The 21,932-nt window shown below is 43.3% G+C and overlaps 1 protein-coding gene across 2 annotated transcripts in view; it reads right to left on the reverse strand.

The window, feature by feature from the left end:
- The window catches only part of Bcl2 (BCL2 apoptosis regulator), a 171,284-nt gene that overhangs the window by 76,248 nt on the left and 73,104 nt on the right, over positions 1–21,932 (reverse strand). Inside the window, exon 2 of one of the 2 annotated variants that reach the window (XM_027417862.2) lies at positions 16,783–16,881. The exons of the other annotated variant lie outside the window; for it this stretch is intronic. Within the exon in view, the coding sequence (XP_027273663.1) occupies positions 16,846–16,881 (36 nt within the window). The 3' untranslated portion in view covers positions 16,783–16,845. Of the gene's footprint in view, positions 1–16,782; positions 16,882–21,932 lie in introns of those variants that run through there. 2 annotated transcript variants of the gene reach the window in all.

A 21,932-nucleotide genomic window follows, 5' to 3' on the forward strand; every position in this document is an offset into this window, starting at 1 on the left:
TGGTAAACAGACAGAGTGGTAAACTGGGAGGATGGACCAGATGAGGAAAGCTGTAGACTCAGAACATAAGGATACAGCTTAAGAGACTTTACAAACAGAGGTAACACACTGCAGGGCAAAGAACAGATCCAGAGGTCTGGGGAGACAGGTTAGTTAGAGCATTTGCTATGTGTTAGGAAGCATTTAATCTGGGGCTTACAGTTTCAGGGGGCTATAGTCCATGACCTTCATGGCAGACAACATAGCAACAGGCATGATGCTGGAGCAGCTGAGATCTTACATCTTGATCAGCAAGTAAGAAGCAGACAGAGATAACTAGAAATGTCATGAGCTTGTGAAAGCTCAAAGCCCACCCCCAGTGGCACACCTCCTCCAACAACTACACAAAGCTTCTAATCCTTCCACTAACCAGAGACCAGTATTCGAACAGATGAGCCTGCAGGACCCATTCTTATTCAACCATCACACCATGCAAACAGGAGGAGCAGATCTTGGATCTACAGAAATCCATTTAAATGCTAGGTGGGCTTGGAGGCCATCTGTAACCTCAGACTTGGAAGGCAAACACAGGGAAGAATTCCAATGTCAATCTAGCTAGCAAGCCTAGGCACATAACTAAGCTTTGGTTTTGATTGACCAACTGCTTCAATAATTAAGTTAGTAGAGCAATCATGGATGATTCCTGATATCCTCAGGCCTCTGCATGCACAGATACACAATGCATGCATTAGCATACCCACTCATGCAAAAAAAAAGCCCCCAAAAATGTATATACACACATGCACACACCATACATACATGAAAGAAATGAAGAAGGTGACACAGTTTTAAAACCACTATTCTCTAGAACTGGGGAGCGTTTGGGGACTAGGAAGTCCTGAACTGTGTGAATGGCAGATAGGAGAAGCAGGAGGGCAGACAGTGGGGCTCACCCTGTTGCTAAGATCTGGACGAAGTGAGTAGTGATGGCATCAGGCCTGAGGAAGAAGAGTCTGCTGTTCTTTAGAAAATAGCTAGTGTATTAGCACTGAGGATTATCTTATCAGTGGCATAAAATTTTAGCGCCGTATTACAGTTTCCAAGCATGGTTTAGCAAAACCTTTGATGTGAAGTAGTGTATCCAGCCATGAGTCTGTATCTAAACTTCTATGAGAAAAGGTATTAATTTAAATCTGTATGGCTTTTATGAATGAGGTTCGAAGGATCTGAACTTCTGCCTACTGAAAGACAGTGGTATAAAGATAACAGTTTTTATCTGTGTTCAGTTCAGTCATATGTCTAAGAATGAGCTTATCTTGTCCATGGTATGCTTTCTTTCCAGCCTCTCTAGTGCAGCTTTTTGGTCTCCTTGGGTGTCGGTCACAGGACTCCGCTCAGCAGGTCCAGGGCTTCACACTCTGCCCTGCTCCAAACACTGGTTCCTCCCTGCAGGCTCCATCCTCAGACTTTGATTGTTCTCTGACCCACTTCCACACCTTGGCACCTCTGCTTTCATTTCACCTGATCCCAAGGACCAAGCCTATCCTCTCTTGCTGCCCTTAATCTATCCAGTCACCATTTCACATTCTCTCCAAAGTCCTCCATAAACACCCGCTGACGACAGCTGGTCTCATTGTCTCTTGACTCAAATTTCTATTTTCTGAGCCCACAAAGTCACTGGGTGGCATCATTCATTGGCAGTGCTGACGCTTATATTTTAAGTTTTCACCTTTCAACCTTGACCAGATTTCCTTGTGGGAACAGTGGGGTTTGGGTAGCATTCCTTTAACCATTTGCATTTTATTTTGGTGGGACAGTCCTTACTAGTTCTCTTCCTCCAGAATGCTACACTGCATGACATTTGGCCCTGTGCTATCCTGCATGCAATCACTGTCTCCACACAGCTGGTAACCCCTTTACCAGCATATTGGAGCCACACAGTGCCCAGTACACCTTGACAGTAGTGCTGGAGTGAGGCTGTCTCATCGTGAAAGTCAGGTGCTCCATGGCTTTCCTGCCCACCGTTTTATTAGATTGCAATCAGGCTTTGTAAGGAGTGTGATCCTATACTCCTCTCTTTCTTCTATGAGGGAGAGGGGTCCTAACACATAGGGTTGTAGGATATGACATTTCTCATGATGGTCTGTTAGCAGAGAAAACTTCCAATGCCTAAAACTGCATTCAATTAAAAAACAAACAAACAACAACAAAAACCCCTGAGTTTCTCCAAAAGAAGAAAGCAATGATGTCCCAACAGTCACATGAAACAGGGTGTCCCACTTTAGAGATCTGAAATCAAGACTCTCTTGGTCACTGGTCACAAACTACCTAGGAACCCAGGCTCAGTGTCTTTGATCAAAATTCAGACCTTTTCCAAATGAAGGTTTCTACCTTTACATGAGAATGAGCTGTGGGAAGGAATTGAGAGAAAGGACACAGAGAGAGTTCACCTTTGTGAATGCCTTTGCTCTCTCTTTCTCTCAATTAGGAGTAGGTGCCGAAGCTACAGTGCAGAAATGCTGGGATCAAGGAAAGTAAACAGCAGCTATCTGGCCGGCTGTCTGCATAAGCTATTTCCCTCCCACACTGTAAGGGTTGCTCTCAGGTTCTCAAAAAAATGACAACAGTCAAATTTCTTTTACAGTATTGGGGAGTGGCAGCCACATGGATGCTTTTATTGGCAGTGTCTCATTCCGACATCATGTACTCAATACAACTGTAGTCAATGATTGGTGACCAAATCACCTGGGCTGGGTGACTGTTTGATCTTAACAGCACTAGGTACCCACACAATACCCATTGCTGACGAACTCTCAAGAAAGGTCTCAGTTCAGGAGCCTAGCCTTTTCTTAGAAAAGGAAGAAAAAAGAAGCAATTCTCGGTAAACGATAAACCACAAGGCTACTGTGTTCAAGAGGGTTTGTACACATTAAACCACATGCATACCAAAACGATGCTCAGACTGTCTCATCCAAGCTGTCAGTCAATTCAGAATTAAGGAGCAAGACTTTTACACTGAGAACAGCCTGATGCTTGATGAAGTAGCTTCCACATTTCCCATCTGCTGGTCTCTCTGCTCTGGGACCTGCTGTCACCCAGGGATTGGTATCTGCTCAGCCCTGACTGAAGGCATTCTTTCACAAGACAGATTATGGAGAGGCCTCTTGGTGACAGAATCTACATGGCCTATCTCACAATGTGAGAGGGCCTCTCGCCTTCAGAGACCTCAAGGTCTCAGAACGATATCAGAAAAAATTTCAAGGGAGGCGGGGGCAAAGAAGTTGTGTTAGGCAGAAAGTCTGTCAACAGAAAAAGTAGGGGTGAAAAGAGCTAAGATAAGCCGTGGAGGTTGCTTCCAGAGTGACGTGGACAGGTGGGACAACAGTCCAAAGCCTGTGATCTCAGAGGTAATGATCCAAGAACCAAACTTGGTTGAGTTGGAAAGCTGAGGAATATGGGAGGAGGAAGAGGGGACAGAGAAAAGGAAGAGGAGAAGTGACCGGGGCTGATGGAAGGTAGGGAATATGTGTTGAAAGACAGCTGGTGACATGGAGGAGGACATGCAGAGAGGAAGGCACAAGGGCAGGACCGAGAGCAGCACCTGCACATCTGGGTGGTTAAGTCAGAGCTGCACATTCCAGAGTTGTCAGAACAAAGCCAAAGATTTGTGAAAAAAAAAAAAAAACTCCAAAGGAGCAAATTCAAGTTCAGAGGGAAATTTCTAGTACCCCAGGAACCAAATAACGTCAGGGCTTTTCCTTCCTTCCTTCCTTCCTTCCTTCCTTCCTTCCTTCCTTCCTTCCTTCCTTCCTTCCTTCCTCTCTCTCTCTCTCTCTCTCTCTCTCTCTCTCTCTCTCTCTCTCTTTCTTTCTAAATCACAATAAAAATAAAATTATACTGCAGGCCCTAGGATACATATCTATAAATAACATTTCCCTAGAACATAGTATAGTAAACTGTGGTCATCTCTTAGTGACTTCTCTCACATATGGCATTGAGAGGGTCTGGTGTGGCCCCTCGTCTGTCTGGATGTTCATATTTCCAGGGCACCTGAGAGCTTTCCTCTCCTGCAATCAAAAGGCTTCTGCTCCAGGAAGAGGAACTGTCACATGCTGCTAGAGAGACTGTCAGTTGGCATACCATTTAGAACACAGCCTGAAACCATCTATATTCATTCAGAAGGATATGCTGTCATTGATCAAGCCACACACACACACACACACACACACACACACACACACACACACACACACACACACACACACACACACTCACACACACTTATGGGCACAGGCATGTTTGCTACAAAACTACAGTTCAACAAATCATGGTACATTTGATATTTGAGATTATTTTAAAATTATTTTCTAGTAGAAAGAGAGGGTAAATTTATTTCTTATTCCACTTAATTTATATTATTTTTCTCAGCGGTGAGTTAAAGGGATATTTAAGTTCACTTACAAGTCTACATTTATGATTCTCTTTTCAAGTAATTTGGTCAACTGTTTGATCAGAGTCCCAGTTAGTCTTACTGACTTATGTGGTCCAATTATATCGCCCTGTCAGTACATCTAACTTTCAGCATTGTTATCATTCACCAGTATTTCTGCAGCATCTTAAATTCTAATGTATTTAAGTCATTAAAATTCTTCCCATATATACACATAATATACTACTTTATGTGCATGTGACTGAGAGGGTATATATGTGGACTACATGTGGGCAGGTGCTCACAGAGCCCAGAAGAGGGTGTTGGGTTCCCCGGAACTGGAGTATAGGCAGTTGTAAGTGAGCTGATGTGAACACTGAGAACCAAAACCAAGTCCTCTGCAAGAGCAGCCTGGCTAGGCCATCTCTTCATAAGTGTGTGTGTCTCTCTGTGTGTGTGTCTGATGTATACATATGTCTGCATGGATATGTGTACGAATGAACCTAGATGCCAGAGGTTGACATATAGAGTCTTCCTCAATTATTCTCTACCTTAAGTTTTGTGACAGTGTCTCTCTAAACCTGAAACTCATTGATTAGATAGACTATCAGGCCAGCAAGCCCTTTAGATCCTCCTATCTCTTTCCCAGAACTGGGTCATGATAGGCAACTCTGCGCCTAGCTTCAGTGTGGGTGCTGGGGATATGAACTCAGGGTCTTCATGCATTACCAGTTGAACCATCTCTCCAACCCTTAAATAAATTCACATTGACATTGAATAAGAACAAATATTCATGACAGCCAGCAATCAAAGGTAATAATGTAAAAGAGAGTAGGGGGATTTCAATATTTTGTTGTAAAGAGAAAAGGTATAGAAAGGGAATATACAATCTGATTTTTATAAAATGACAAAAAAGTTATGACATATGTGTACATGGACCTAAAAGCATTTGGTGTGGTTGTGTGAGCTGTGCAATGCATGGAATGATGTGTTTCAAACATGAGCAGTCAGGACAGGAGGGGGGAGTAATGGAGGAGGAGCAAAGAGGGAAAGAAGTGGAACATGAAAGGTGGTGATGACTATGAAACCCACTTGAGAGCTGTGAGGTCACCTGAAAAAAACAATGCGTGAAGACCAAACACACGTGAGAGTGTGAGCGCAGTGTGTCCCAGCAATGTTAGTGATTCCTTTTCAGGTGGTGGGATGCCTGCCTTTAAAGAATTTTTGTGTTATTCTTGTATGCACATTTGAAATACTTATAGCCACATCAATTGTTAAGTATTATTTAAGCAAAAAAAAGACTTATTAAGGGCAAAATGCAGTGATATTTCTTATTGGTTTTATCTATTTTCAGACTTCTATAAAATCCTATTTTGTTCATTTTGTGAAACACACTGGAGTGCCTTCAGATGTTAGCCCACAATGGCTCTCAGAAAGGAGGTTAAGCCAATATGGAGCAGGGGCACCGATGAGAGCTCTGATAGAGACAGTGCAAAGAAAATGGGATTTTTGTGAGCCTGAAATGTTCTCTAAGGACCAGAATAAATGGGTGAGATATGGTTGAAGAACTGACAAGTCCCAGTAGCCCTTTGTGCAGTTTTGCTGGTGCCTATTGACACACACTCAGCAAATGTCAAAGTCACATGATTTGATAAAAAAAAAGTGATGACGTACTATAGAGGTTTTAGACACTGGACCATTCTTAATATCCAATCTTTATGTATCCCCATCTTGGAACCAGCATGGAAGGTAAGTATAGCAGCCAAAGAAAAGACAATATGTGGCAGAAACTATAGAAGCCTATACTTAAGATGTGAGATATTTTGTTCCCACAAATGTTTGTGGAAAGCATTGCCTAGGACAAACAATGGGACTTATAGATCATGTAAAACTGTTCCCGGGTAACTTCTGCCTTGACTCATTATATGTTACAGTCAACACAGCAGGTTTATCACCAACATTAGGAGAAATTAGCATAAACACTTTGATTCAGTTGTGGTTTGCTCTTTTCTAGCAGTTTGCAAATTCTGGGAACCCCTCCTCCCTTTCCTTAGAAGTAGTCAGAGAAAGGATCTCGGTACTGTACTGAAGAAGGTGGAAGCTTCAAAGAGCCTCCCACCTTCCGGATTCTGACTCAAGATGAGATGCCATGCAAGCCACCAGCCTTTCCGCCTTCTTTCTCTCAGATGCATTAGCCAAGGTGGTTCACTAACTTAACCGTTTCTGTTTGCTGACATTCTTGAAGCTGATGTAACACAACTCAGACAAATCATCTCAGCAATGCAACTGATGCAATGCTGTCTAAATAGCAGACCATCACAAAACTGAAACATTCACTAAACAATCAAAGGCTGAGACAAAGAAAACAAAAGGCATTTTTTTGCAAGGCTAAGTTCTGAGCAGAGCTTCCAATAAAAGAATAGACTAGAATTGCTTGAAGGGTTTGGAGATGGCTCAGAGGGTAAAAGCGTTTGCCACTGACACCTTGAGTTTGACCTCAGCTATCTCATGATGGAAGGGGAAACTGGACTCATGCAAGTTGTATTACACACACACACACACACACACACACACACACACACACACACACACAAATACATGTAATGAAATTGTTTAAAGGAGTTAGTTTCCCTCAGAAAAATGTGGTGTGACTTGACCTTTTCTAAGCATCACTTAGCTGCTGTTTCCAACAGTTAGAAAAAAATGAAAAGCCATTTTTTTATAGAGAAACAGGATTCTCCATGTAGGTTGGTGAGGGGGTAGGCTGGTACTCTTGCCAATGACCTGTCCAGGGCATTTCTCTTCACACAGGGGACCATGTCCCCTATCAAGAAGCTCCCTGTGATGGAATGTCTATTCCTGCTGTGAAACAACACTCCTACCATCAAGGCCCAGTCTCCTCACCAACCCACTTCTCACTCTTCCTTCTCATGCAGCTGAAAGCTTTTTTTCTGTCTGACACCAATAACTTCTACCTATTTTTCATTCTTCATTTTTGCTCAATTAGCAAGAGCCAGACAACCAGCCACCCATCAACTCTGCAGACCAGTGTCAGCCAGCCATAGAGGAGGAACAGAAAGCGAAGATCCACCTCCTTTTTTCTTTTCTTCCCCTCCTTCCTTCTAACTTGCTGTCTACTGAGAACCTTTTTGCAAAGCCATGTTGCAGTTCTTCCACAAGCTTCACCAGACATTAAGGATGCCAGTAGTATTCATCTGTTCCTCAATACCCTCTACTTGGCCCTTTGCTCTTCTATTAGAGTTGTGTCTGCTTATGCCTTCCATCCAATCAACTGTGACTCTGAATTTCATATTTGGCTCACCTTTTTACTCTCATTTCTCCCTCCTAACATCAGGCCTTTGCAGACCTGGTCTCCCAGCTCTGATCTCACAGCAACTGACTGCCATTCTAAATCATGAGTCAGTTGACATCACTACACTCAATTGAGTCTTATACAATATCAGTCTATATAATACAACGTGATTTCCACATTCACCACTGAGAGATAGCTGTCTTTTGTGCATATTAGACTCTCCTAGGTCTCCCATACAATTTCACTCAAGGTTTACTTCATGCCATTCCTACTGTGTGAGATGGTCGTATGACACATTGGCCATAGAGAAAAGGCCTACTTTTCAAACCCAGCTCAAATGCCATAAACTCAGCCAAGTAAAGTTGATCATTGCCCTTCTGGAACTTTCCATGCTTTAGTCATCTGCCGTTCTGAAGCTACTTTTGGACCATCAATTCCTAGCCACTTTCCTTTACATTCCAATATGGTGTTCCAACCAAGACAGCTCTCCACGAACACAAACGCAAGCACCAAGGAGGTGTCAGCCCCATGATGATTTCACCAGGCAATATTGTCTTCCAAGTTTGATGCAGAATATACAGTCAACAAGTGTCCATGAACAGGTATCCATGATTACCATATCAGAACATGCTAACTGGAGTTTCAGGGGTCAAGGGAGCTAGGAGGCAATGGGTTTGTTCTGTGCCTATTGAAACTCTATTGCACAGTGCTAACTCAACGCCTGGGACCCATTATGATGAAGACATAGTACTGTCTGTAGATCATCATTCACAGGCCTTCCCACCTTGCTGGGCATACTGGGAGTTGAAGCCCTGTGCTCCAAAAACACCCAAGAAAGCATAGAACTCTGTAAACCAAGGATACTTGTTCCCTCTGGGACACAGTGGCTTATACAAAAATGAAGACGTATGTCACTCATCAGTCCTAGTCCTCAGATCTTCTACCCACTTTAACTTCACTTATAACAGGAGATCAGAGCCACAAACATAGCTGGGAAAAGAAGACCATCTGAAAAAAAAAACTCAATATTTTATTACCTGCATAGTTAAGCCAGTGGAGGAAAGCCTTTGTATGAACAATAATTTTTGTTTCAAAGATCAGTATCTCGAGAGCAGCTGTGCAAATTTCCCTGCAGCTCTCAAGGTGATCTGTAACATAAGGTGGCCATATGTCCTGGCTTGTCAGGCAAGTCCCAGTGCACACCTGTTGTTCCTGCACAGCTATCAACAGTGCCCCCTTCACTCTCAGAACAGGCCCAGTTTGAGTGGTGGATTGCATGAACACTGCATCTTCAGTGCCATTAGACCCAAGTGGCTCCTCCACACAACGGACAGTGGTCTGCTCCACACAACACAGAGCAGCAAAGGGCCAGAATCCCAGCTTCCTGGCACCCAGCTGGTGCTATCTAAGAGAATATATTTCCTTTGGGCTGTTTCTTCATCAACAAATCTGGTAAAGAACACAGGGGAAGTGATGACACTAAATACGCCATGGCTCGGCAGACCTGGCCCTTTCAGTTTCAGTGTGGAGCTAAAGCACAAGCACAGGAATGAAACCGGACTGGACAATATGGCAGTAGGTACATAGCTCAAATGACTGACTCCAAAGGAGTTAGAAGTAGAAAGAAAGAAAGGCACTGTGGTTTCAGTCTTTAGTGAGATGGTCCCTAAACTGGAGGGGAGAGAGGAAAGGAAAGGAGAATGGAGGGAAGAGAAGGGGAAGGGAGGGAAGGGAAGGGAAGGGAAGGGAACGGAAGGGAAGGGAAGGGAAGGGAAGGGAAGGGAAGGGAGTAATTTTCTACGGGGCGGTATTAAAGAGATGGCTCAATGGATAACATACTTGTTGTGCAAACACAAGAACCAAACTTCTGATCTCAGAACCCATGTGAAAACCAGGCCTGACAGCGTGAGCCTGTACCCAGGACTTGGGGAAAGAGCCGGAGGTGGGCAGAAACAGATGGACTTGCTGGTCATCAGTCTATCCCAAATAGCAACTTCCAGGTCCAGTTAGAGATTGCATCAAATAGAAAAGAAAAAAGGAGTGGGGAGGAAAGAAGGAAGGAAGAGAGGGAGGGAGGGAGGGAGGGAGGGAAGGAAAACAAAGTGATAGAGGACACACTTTCAATCTCAGATCTCTATATGGGCATGTGCACGATCCACCCCCCACCCCACCACACACACACCCACAACCCACCCCATCTCATTTAAAAGGAGAAAAAAATTGGATTGTCATAAACCACTTAAAGGACTCTATAAGCAGTATTACCATATATGGCAGAAGAGAAAATAAAAACAAAATACAAAGAGTCTGTGGTTTTCCCAAAATGTCAGAGTGATTTCAGGCTCAACAACCATCAGATCCAAGTGACTGGACAACCAGCCAAGAGCTGGTGGCTGTATAACAGTGCTCCTGTGATGTGGTAAGAAAACAGTGGCCATCTTTCTAATTCATCCCAGCTTCCTGCTAACAGAATGTGGAGGGTGGGATGGTAGGAGAGATGCCCCCTCCACCGTGTGTGAGAGTGTGTGTGTGTGTGTGTGTGTGTGGTAGTGGAGGAGGGTTTCAGAGGCTAACATCAGGTGTCTTTCTTTACTTTTCTCTGTTTTTGAGAAAGGCTTTTCACTCAACCTGGAATTTACCATTTTGGTTCCAGCAAACTTGGCAATCATTCTTTCTCTAGTCCCCTAGCACTGGGGTTTCATGATTGTGATGCCACCACACTTGGGTTTTACGTGAATGTGGAGAATTCAAATTTGGGTTCTACTGCTTACACAGCAAGCACTTTAACAATGAGCCATCTCCCCTGCCCCTAAAGAAGCATTACCTCTAACAGTCCAGATCTCTTAGAATCAATTCCAGGCTCTGTGTAGTATGCTCTAGGTTTATCTCACTTGATGTTAAGCAAAAGACCAAGAAGCAACAGGCTTAATTCAAAGGTAGACTTGAGTATTATTTATTTCCAAGTGGCAAACATTGGATTGATTGTATGGATCCCTTCCTACTGCAAAGAAGTGAAATTCTTAAGAAACGGTCACAGAACTAAGCCTGGAGTAAACAAAGGGAGAAGGGGAGGGGAATGAAGTTGACTTCATAGTCCCCAACACGGCTACCCAATTGAGACTCAGGGATGGTGCCTGCACTCTGATGCCCAAGCAGGAAGATGACCTTGTTCATGCATGAAGTAGGAGGACCTGATTCAGCCATACACCACCCCCCCTTAAAAATCCTCAAAAGCTCTCATGAAAAGGGAGTAAGAACATTGCCCATTGGTCCTGAGTAAACAGTAGAAAAAGCCATAGGTGTACAGTGATTTCAATGGCTCAGCACACTTTTGGGAAAGTCCCCAGAGTAAGCCACATGATGTTACAGTGTCCCAATTCATTCTACCTGGCAAGAAATTAATGTAAACACAAATCTAGGATACTAAAAATCCCTAAGTCTCCAGAGATATCAAATATGTGACCACTAGTTAGTGACAGTTTCACAATGTAGAGCTGGGCATGGCAGAACACTTGGGAGGCTAAAGCAAGTGTATTGGAAATTTGAGGACTGGACTACACCTTCAGTTTAAGGCTACCAACACTGGATAGTGCAACTTTGTCTCAAAACAAGCAAGCAAACAAAAAGACTTCATAATTCAAGACTGCCAAGAGATCCATAAAAAACAAATCTCTGTGAAAATGGACTTGTCAATATGCCTGCATGTGTGTGCATGCATACATACACCTCTGCACATACACACACATACATCTATACACACACATATATGCATACACACATGCACACACAGAGACACATATGCACCACACACATACTCTCACATGCATACATTCACTGACACACAGACACATAAACACACACATATGCTCTCTCACACACTGACACACACACATTGACACACACACACACACACACACACACACACACACACACACACACACGTGAAGGGACAGAGGAGCACTGATATGAAGGCCTGTCCAAGAAAGAAAAGCTTAAAAACTCCCATCTTAAAAATTGGAAATAGCACAATTGAGAAAGGCTACAAAACAGCATTGCACACTATTGTGCTTAGTGCTGTTACAGTAATCAAAGAAAAAAACAAGAATGATACTAAAACAATAGGGTCAAACAAGAGAAAGAAATAAGTATATTTGAAAAAGAAGGAAACAGAAATCTTGGAAGTAACTCCAGGGAAGGCTTAGAAAGCAGAGGAACAACACAAAATAGACACAGTGAGTTAGAATACAGATTTGAAGAAAAGAAACCCAAATTTAATCTGTGAGTTCCTCGCAGAAGTGAATAATTGAACACTCTGTATGTCCTATTGTTTACGCTTGATAAGTTACTAAAGTTCAGGAAGGCGACCCTCTGCAAAGCCTAACCAACATGTCAAGCCTTTGACATTGTAACCCAGTTTGCCATCGGTAAAGTGCATGCTTGTGAAGCATGCAATCAAGTTACAAAAAGAAGCTGCAAAGAAGCTCATAATGCTCTAAATAAGGTTATGATTTTGCCTTGGACTGCATTCATAGCCATCCTGAAATTTCAGGCAGTGAATGTGGCCTACATGCTGCAAGCCACATATACCTGGGTCCATTGAAGAGTGATAATAACAAGATTTTAGAAGATAGAAAAGATGGATAAGTGATCAAACTACCAGCAGATCAAAAGAAGCAGAGTCCTGAGACAGGAGTTAGGATGTTGGGATGACCCAGCATGTACCAGTCTCTGAAGCATCACTAGTCAACTTTGCAGCTGCAGCTGGGAGAGGCAGGAAGAGCCACCAAAAGATGAGAAGAATGCTGTTTGAGGACTAATTAAGTCCCTAGGTCTGTAGACTTTCTTCTTAGCCACATCTACTCATCCCATATGGTGATGTCAGAGGTTTTTTTCCTCTGAAGAGAGGGTTCCTAGGCAGTGAGATATCCTACTTCACATGAAACAGACATATACCTGCTGAAGGCTAATCCTTGCAGGCCTATTGCCCCCTTCCATGCCCAGCACTGGGGCAGATAGGTGTTGGCCCTTTAGACTTTCTCAACAATCAGAGCATTTCCTGGGCACCGACAAAGAGCCTCAGGACTTACATCATGAGTTCTCCAATCAAATGGCATCAACGTATCATTCTACAGCAATGCTCAAAGTTGACATTATCCTTGGGCAACCTCAAAGTTTCCAATAAGTTCTGTAATTCTTCCATTTTAAAAGTGAGCAGGTAGCCAAGACATACCAGGAAGGCTTCTAGGTGACAGCTAGAACCCCAGACACAGATAGACAGCAATGCAGAGGAAAAAGAAACTTGCAAAAAAAAAAAAAAACTAATTACAAAAGCTCACACACTCTGAAAACAGAACAGAATGTGTTAAAAACTTATTTATAGATGAAAAGAGGAAATTTAAGATTACAGAAATGAAAACCAAATTGGTGGATTAGAAATTGAAATTAGAGAAATTATCTAAAAATGCTGAAAAATGACAAATAGATGGGAAACGGGGGGCGGGGTGAAATGTGAGAAGATCAGAAGGCAGGGCCAGGGAACAACAACACCTAAATTAAGACTTCAGGAAGCAGAGGTCACAGAGAAAGCAAGTATGGGAAAGGGGAAAAGAACTCACCAATTGCTCAGCACATAGGTGAAAACAAACCCACAAATGAGAAAGCCAATGTGAAGTTTAAACACAAGGGAAGTGCAAAGGCTATGCAGTTCTAGGCAGAAAGTAAAGCAATGCAATGCAAAGCATGAGCCACCAGGATGGATTCTCCTTCTAACAGTAGCCCTAGCAGATAGCATCATTAGAGCCATGTCTTCAAACCTCAGATCAACAGCCGACTTTTGGCATACATCTTCTTGTAAAGCTATCATGTGAGGAGATAGAGAAAATCCAAACTGTGAATGTATCTCCTATGGATCCAGTTTGATAGACTTCTGCTACAAAAGTGAGAGAAAAAAAAAAGAAAGAAAGAAAGAACAGAATGGATTGAATGCAAGAGTAAAGTAGAGGGATGCCTATGGAGAAGAGAGATGCCAGGACAGTGGCAGGACCAAGGCACAGACAGAAGTCTGTCCAGAAACTCCTGCACTGAGAGCATACAGTGCACCTTAGGAACAGTCACTCTAAAATTAGGAACTGAACAAACACCACCTCTCTCCAACCACCCCATTGTCACTGTGTGAGACATGCCAGTAGTGCAATCCAATAGAGAAGGAGTAAGAGCCACCAGGACGAGGAGTAAAGGAACAGTGGCATTGTCTACAGGTGGTTGCCCATATAGAGAACCGTGATAAATCACACATAATTACAGGAGTTTGGCTGGGATTCTGGAAAGATCAACATGCCCTTATATGTTAGTATGAACATTTTAGAAAATGCAATTTTTATAAAATTCCATCAGCGATAGCAAGAGACTAGCAGGTGCCTATGAGTAGATGTGTAGAAAGATGCAATATAATGAAATATTGTGTATATACGCACACATATAACTTGGCTGAAAGCTTTGAGGCCTAAATAAACGGAAGTACAGTATGCTCAGAGGTCACGAAAGCCAACACCAACATGAAGAGCCCCAGGCTAGTGCATAAGCCAAATGAAGCTCATATTCAGTCCCAGAAAGGGTGTTTTATGGTCATGTTTAGCTGACCATATACAGAAAAGTGAGATTTCAAAACTAGTGAAGATAATTTTGGAAAAGAATAAGATAGGGACTAAGATATTGATATGTACATATATTTTCTAATTAAAATGGCATAGTTCAGACATAGACGACTAAACCTATGAGAGAGAGAGAGAGAGGAAAGAGAGAGAGAGAGATCTTCATATGTGAGAGGTAATAACACAAAATTGAAAAGGATGAGGCTGAATTTTTTTAACAGGTGGGGCAATTGTTAATCCATGTGAGGAGAAAACCATCTCTAACTCACATTCCCCCCAAATAAGCTTCAAATCCCAATAGAACCAGTGAACTTTAAAACATTTAGAAAAAGAACATGTTTTCAACATAAAATATATTCAGATTAGAGAATTACACAAATGTATAAAACATAAAGCAAAAAATGACATAACTGATTTCCAATTTTCTTATGTGACAAAAGATGCTGAAAACCCAAAGTAACATTTAAAAGCAAGATACAGTCAGGAGGTAGACATTTCTTGTAAGTACCCATAATGGATAGTGAACATTTGGTCAACTACAAGAAAACAAAAAATAATCCACTATTCTTGCTCCCAAAATAAATCCACAAATAAGTACAAAAAAAGGTCCTAAACAACTTTTAAAACTGTGGGGAAGATGGTCCAAACTCAAGAGAATAAAAAGAACTATGCCAAGATGCCCTCTAACCCAGCATATCAGCAAACCTCAAAACCTAGCCATGCCAAGAGCTGCAAAAGATGTGAGAGCCAGGCCCTCACAGGACTGCAGCAGGGTGCACTGAGAAGGCTCTGGCAACTCCAAAGTTTCTTACATCTTTGCTTGAAGACTTGAGAATCCCATTCCCTTCTACATCGGAGAACTCAACATGCCCACTTGGAAATGCATCCAGAGACACTCATGACCGTCACTACTTACAAACCAAAACTGCAGAAACCCTCCAGAGCCCCATGATGAGGGAAGGGATGTACTGTGGCACATTCATAGGAAGAGACTGTTTGGAGGACTGCTACAAGACAATAGCCATTTATTTCTCAGCTCTGGAGGCTGAAAATCCAAGACCAGGGTGCTGGCAAGTTCACTGGGGCTTGGCTTTCCCACTCAACGTCTCCTCATGATGCACCCGAAAGGACTGAGCAAGATCTCAAGAATATCCTTTAGACTGTCACTAACCCTGATCATTAAGCACTACTCCTGTTATCGCCTCTCCTCCTGGGAAAAGTCCCTCCTCCTAATGACACCACAATGGAGTTAGGACTCAACATCTGAATTTGACAGTAATACAAATATTCAGTCTACAGCAATACAGAAGTTAAAGGAACAAGATAACATAACTTAGGATAAGTTTCGAAAATAATATTTCAAGTGATAATACAAGTTGCAGTAGATTATCTTGTGAGAATATAACTGTGCATTTTAAAGTCAGAGAGCAGTAATAGGCATCACTACAGTAGGTAACTGCATAGGAAAATTCATCAGACACTAACACCACAGGTGTGAGTGGATCCTTTTTGAGAGTACTGGGGTAGGACACTATCACAGGCATTACAGAGGAAGACTTAAGAGTTAGTTTCTCTACAAATCTTTTATAAACTGTGGTTGAAATGTGATGTGGTGGGTGTACAACTCTAATCCCAGCACTAGGGAGGCAGAGGCAGGAGGACTGTGAGAGTTTTAAGGCCAGGCTGAACTTACTAGTGAGTTCCAGGCCAGACTGGGCTACCAAAAAAAAAAAAAAAAAAAGGAAAAAGAGAAAAAGAAAAGAAAAGAAAAGAAAAGAAAAAATATATTTATTAAATGAGCTGTGGGTGTTCAGTGTTTACATTATTCTCTGCACTGTTTTGCATTTTTAAGTTTCATAATTTTTGAAGGTTTTGTTGGTTTGGTTTTTCAAGATATGGTTTCTCTGTGTAGCCCTGGCTGTCCCGGAACTCACTCTGTAGACCAGGCTAGCCTTGAACTCACAGAGATCTGCCTGCCCCTGCCTCCCTGGTGCTGGGATTGAAGGTAATGTTTTAAGAGGTTGTGTGCAAATGATATTCACCTGCCCTTCTCCTCCATCTTCCTGTATTTTAGAGGTCCCATAAGAAATTGCCAATAGCCACCTTAGTTGGGTGCTGCTGACCCAATGACAACACCTCCTCTGGCCACGCCTGTGAGACTCCTCGAACTGTTGAGGGGCACAGGGCAGGATCATCATGAGCATTGTATTAAATGGCAGGGCCTGTGGCCCCCACAGTGGGCATGCGGTTTACTGTTTCAGCGCTCAGAGCCTCCTCACTCATCACACTAGGAACACCATGTCACTCACTGAGTCATTCATTTAACACTGGGAACTGCTACTTGAGGCAAGTACACTGGGGAGCTGGGTGGAGGAGACAAATCTCTGCCTAAAGAAAAGCAATGACATAATCCAATAAAAAGGGAACCAACCAGCTGCTCGGGTCATCTGATGTCTTTTCAATGGGTCTGTAACTCACTGTGGAGAAGCGGAGTCTTCACTACACATCAGCTGAGGAGGAAGAAGAGGACAAGGACGGGGAAGTGAGAGAAGAGCAGCATTCAGTCAGTAGAGTCAAGGACAGGAGTACCCCTGCAATGACATGTGACCCCAGATCTTGCCTGTGGTGGGTCTCTTACCCTCTCTGGTTCTTAGCGCTTAGTTACTTATTTGTTTTCTTTAGACTTTATCTGTATGTGCATTTATGAGTGTATGCTACATGTGTGTGGTGCTTGAAAAGGCCAGAAGAGGGTGTTAGATCCCTCTGGGGCTAGAGGCACTACTAGAGGTACTGGATGCTGGAAACTGGGAGTACACCACACATGGGCCGAGCCCTCTCCAGACCCCTTGTTTGTATTATTTGCATCACTGCTACTCTGAAACCCACTATGTAGCTGAGGATGACCTTGAAGATCTGATCTTCCTGCCTCCACCTTGCAAATGCTAGGATTACAAGCACAAGGTGCTCTTGGTTTACTGGTAGTGAAGCCAGGGCCTTGTCATGGTAGGCAAACACACCAGCTTAGCCCCTTTCCGACCTGGCTCCTTGTACTGAAAGCTAGGGAAAGAATTCATCTGGAGTCCAGTGAAATCCCAGCCTCTAGGTTCCAGGGGGATTTGGGGAGGGGATTGTTTTTAATTTTATATACATTGGTGCTTTACCTGCACATATGTCTGTGTGAGGGCTTCGGATCAGCTGTGAGCAGCCATATGGGTGCTGGGAATTAAACCCCAGTCCTCTGGACAAGTAGTCAGTGCTCTTAACCACTGGGCCATCTCTCCAGCCCCATTTGGTGATTCTTTTTCCTTTTCTTTTAAAATCTGCAGGAGCTTCAGCCTCTTCCACATGCACATGGTCAAAAGCTCACTCTCTGGCTTGTCACTTTGTTCTTTAGTTCAGTAAATACACAAAGTGCCCAGAAGTAGTATCCATAACCTGTTTAATACTCATCAATGCCATTCCTCAGGCCCCTAGCCTCCCCTCTGCCCTGTTCCATCTTGGGCTGCCTATAGACTGTTCTAGAAGGATTTCTAAGCCCCTGCAGTTAAAGGAGAAGCCAGTAATAGGCTCCATCCCATCAGAGGAGTAAACATGCTGTGGGAGTGGTCTGGGCCTGGAGCTTCTCCCAAAGCAGTACCGCATGCACATTTGAGGCTGCAAATAAGAAAGAATTTCCTGGCTGGAGGAACTGCTAAATAGCAGGGTGGGTAACCAAGGGAGGTTCCGGAATCTCCTCTTGAGATCTTTAAAACTACGATACAATCTCCCATGTCTGCGATAATTTTCTGTCCTGACTAGAGACAGATGGACAAGAAACCTCTTGGAGGCTCCTCCCCAGGCCTGTGATCTGCTCCTCCTCCCCAGGCCTGTGATCTGCCCCTTGCTGTCTCCTACTCTACACTTTGGGCTAAGCCTCCTTGGAGTCTCTTCCCCCAAGGGAAGCTCTGGGACTGCCCAACAGGCTTGTTTACATCAGTCTCTCCTCCTCACACCTCTCTCCTTGTTCTCATATGGAAAGCTGGTCAAAGGTCAGGGTTACCCAACTGCCCACACATAGTTTGGTACTAGCATCAGCCACTGGGGCAAAACAGAGGGCTGATTCTAATGGCAGGGCATCTACCCCAAGCTCAAACTCTGGGTGAGAACAGAGACAATTAGCTTTTGCTAACAATCCACTGTACATGAAAATATGATCCCACTAATTGATTTTAAATAGATTTTAAAAAGAATCCTTGGCCACATTTCATCCTGAATACAGAGTTTCAAAAGCGTTCATTCCAGGGTTGGTTTTTTCCCCTTTCCTTCTGGCTTAAACCCCAAATGGCCAAGATCCCAGTCTGAATAAACAGTGTGGGTGGTGACTGTTCTGTGGGGCCCAGTAGAGGATGCAATCACTTTCCTACCCTGCTCAGCACTAAATCATGTGAAACTAAGTGGGACGCAGAGGCTCCTCACCAAGGAACCAGGGGCAGTGGAGCATGTATGCTTGCCCAAGGAGAGACAGAGCAAAAAGGCTTTCTGGTGGCTGTGAGCATCTCATTATGTATGAAGTGAGTTGACCTCACAGGCACTGTCAGATGATCTGCTAAGGCCTGTGAATGGCATCCTAGGAATGCAGTGATGTGGGCAGAAACCCAGAGAGTTCATGCCACTGAGGGCTTTAAATGGGACACATCAGTGGCTGTCCAGAAAGCCTCCAGTGGGAACAAAACCAGAGGGTAATCAGTAATTCAATATCACCTAAGCATTGCTGGGTCTTCAAAAGTGATCCCTGGAAATCAAAACTCGGGACAACTCCCACAGGGACTGGAAGGGGGCAGGCAGCCCTGGCAATGGGAGAGTGAATGAGAAAGCCAGTCTACAGCATTATTGCAGCACTGGGTGCAAGCACGTGAATTTTCGGTCTTCCTCATTTAAGAGGCAGTGCTCTCTGACTTCCCTGCTGCTGACATTAGAAGAAAATGAGGAAGCAATCCCATTCATAAATACCCAGTGGGGCTGGAAGGAGACAGTGGAGTCTCTGTTTATTTAGACAGTTTTGATATAATGCAGCCCTCATATGTGTATGCGGTAATTATACCTACTTGTCAGTAAATGCCCTGACATGTGCTTTCCACGCAAGACGGCTGTGTCCTCCTCCTCTGCACTCTATCTGAGCAGCTTCTGCTCTCTTGGCAACCGGGCTCTGGAGAGGTTGGGAAAGGGCTGGGGCCAAGCTGCTCTCTGTTTCTCTGTGAGAGAAGGCAGGGGCTCCCAGGCAGTGCTGTCAGATGGCTAAATGCAGGGGCCTCAGGCTAGGAGGAACTTGAACTTCTTGGGCTTGGTGCTTCTTAAACCATTTCTGTTACCTTATTGGGTATCTGATAGCTTCTTTCAGTAGCTTTCTCACTAAATGCACTCACTTAATCTATCACAATATTATGCTCTGTGCGGGTAGTACTTCTGAGTTATATCCTAAGTGAAGACTGCATTGCATTAGCTCTGGTCCCTTTGGGGCTAAGAATATAAAGAATGAGTGGCTGGAATTTAGCCAACAATTTTGACATCCTGCTGGAAGTAGAACTGAAGGAATCTCACTTTTAAAGTACCTGGAATTCTAGAAGCCTTTGTCAAATCAACCAACTAAGTTTAAGTGAGAAGGTAGGCACTAATCTCAACAGTCTCAATCTGGAAAGGGGATTTGCATGTGGGGATTCTCCCCTGGGGTAGGTGGATGAACCCTTAAAGGATTTCAACAAGCCAGGAGAAGTTTACCAAAAGCTCACTTACACTTAGACTCAATGCCATTCTACAGAAGGAAGAGCTGCAATTGCCATTGACTCACACTATTGCATGGCTAGTAGTCCATAATTCTATCTTGTTTTTAAGACTTCCTTGGATGTTTGGGTGGTTCTCCTTCAAAATCCTTTGAGATCTATGGCATTTATTTTTATTTCATTGAGTGAACAGTCGTAAAAAGTGAAAATGGATTCCTTCTATCTGCAGCCTTCCTTCAAACCTTCAACATTTTTATAAGTATGATTATCTCCATAGTGACAGGAAGCTTACATCCAGATAAAGGCATTTGCACAAAAGTAATATCTGAAATCATTTCCACCCTTTGAATACTACAATTTATAAAACTCCATAAAAGAAATGACTTTTATTTCTCATGAAGTTCCTATTGGGAAATTACTGAGAGCCACAGTTATGGAAGCAATATCTGTGCGTAGCTCAATACCTTCCCCTTACCATCTCTGAGCTACCACAACAACTTTGTTATTTCTCCTTGATAGTAAACACTACACTCTGCCTTGTCAGATGATGGCTGACTTTCTTTGTTAGCCTATAAGTCCTCAGGTATCAGAGATAGCTTCATTCATCTTTACACTCCCCAGTGTCATTAACAGAGTCGGAGACCAATAAAATAATGAATAAATGAATGAGTGAATAATTTCATGAAACTGTTGGATGTTTTTAGTAAAGGACCAGATAGTAAATGTTCCAAGCCATATGGTCTCTATCATAATTATTCATCACTGCAGTTACAGTGAGAAAGAAGACATAAATGAGCATAGCTATGTTTCAATAAAGCTTTATATACAAAAACAACTGCTGAGTCTTAGTCAGTGCAAACCCTGCATACTACAATACCAATATGCTAAGAAAGATGCGTCCCCTGGTGCAATAGCAGCAAGCCCCTTTTTGCGGGGGGGGGGGCGCGGTGACAACTGCTCTTCAATTGATTTGGAGGCCTACTCTACAGGATGGAACTCATATCTGTTATTATAATGGTCAAATGCCTATGGCTATGGAGGTCATAGGTACTAGTGGGTAAGCTATGTTGTTCTTTTGCCAAGTGGACATGAGGATGTACCAATCAAGCTGCCCTCTAAATCAGTGGTTCTCTAAATCTGTGGGTCATGACCCCTTTGGGAGTTGAACAACCCTTTCACAGGAGTCACATATCAGATATCCTGCATATCAGACATTTACATTATCATTCATAGCAACAGCAAAATTGCAGTTACGAAGTAGCAATGAAAATAAACTTATGGTTGGGGGTAACCACGACATGAGGAACTGTAGGAAAGGGCTGTGGTACTAGGAAGGTTGAGAACTGCTGCTCTAAACATTTATATTTAAGTGGATGGCTTATTGTTCTGCCAGCTTTGGTCAAGGACAATAGTTTTTGCAGTGGGTAGCAGTACTGTCAGGGACTCATAACTGGTCAGAGTGCTGAGAATATGTGACTGTTGACTACCCATCCATAAGTAGGACATGTTTTTCATTCCCTTCAAGAGTCAGGGAACATCACAGAAGAGGGTGTGGTGAGAGGCGAAGAGAGAAGAAGTTGCTGTGGAATGTTGGTTTCTCGGTATGACACAGTCATTGGGAACTTGAGCTCACAGTAGCGATGACAACCTGCGCAGGACCATGTCAAGATTAGGCCCAACTTCCTGTCATAAGGTAGGGAGGGATTCATAAAGCCCCACCTCTCCCTGAGGTCAACAGGCAGGTAATATTGGCTGGCAGAGACATTTTCTGTCATGGTGTAGCCACTGATAAGGTGCCTGTGTTC

The sequence above is a fragment of the Cricetulus griseus genome, chromosome 5 (genome assembly GCF_003668045.3).
Source record: "Cricetulus griseus strain 17A/GY chromosome 5, alternate assembly CriGri-PICRH-1.0, whole genome shotgun sequence".
Taxonomy (NCBI): domain Eukaryota; kingdom Metazoa; phylum Chordata; class Mammalia; order Rodentia; family Cricetidae; genus Cricetulus; species Cricetulus griseus.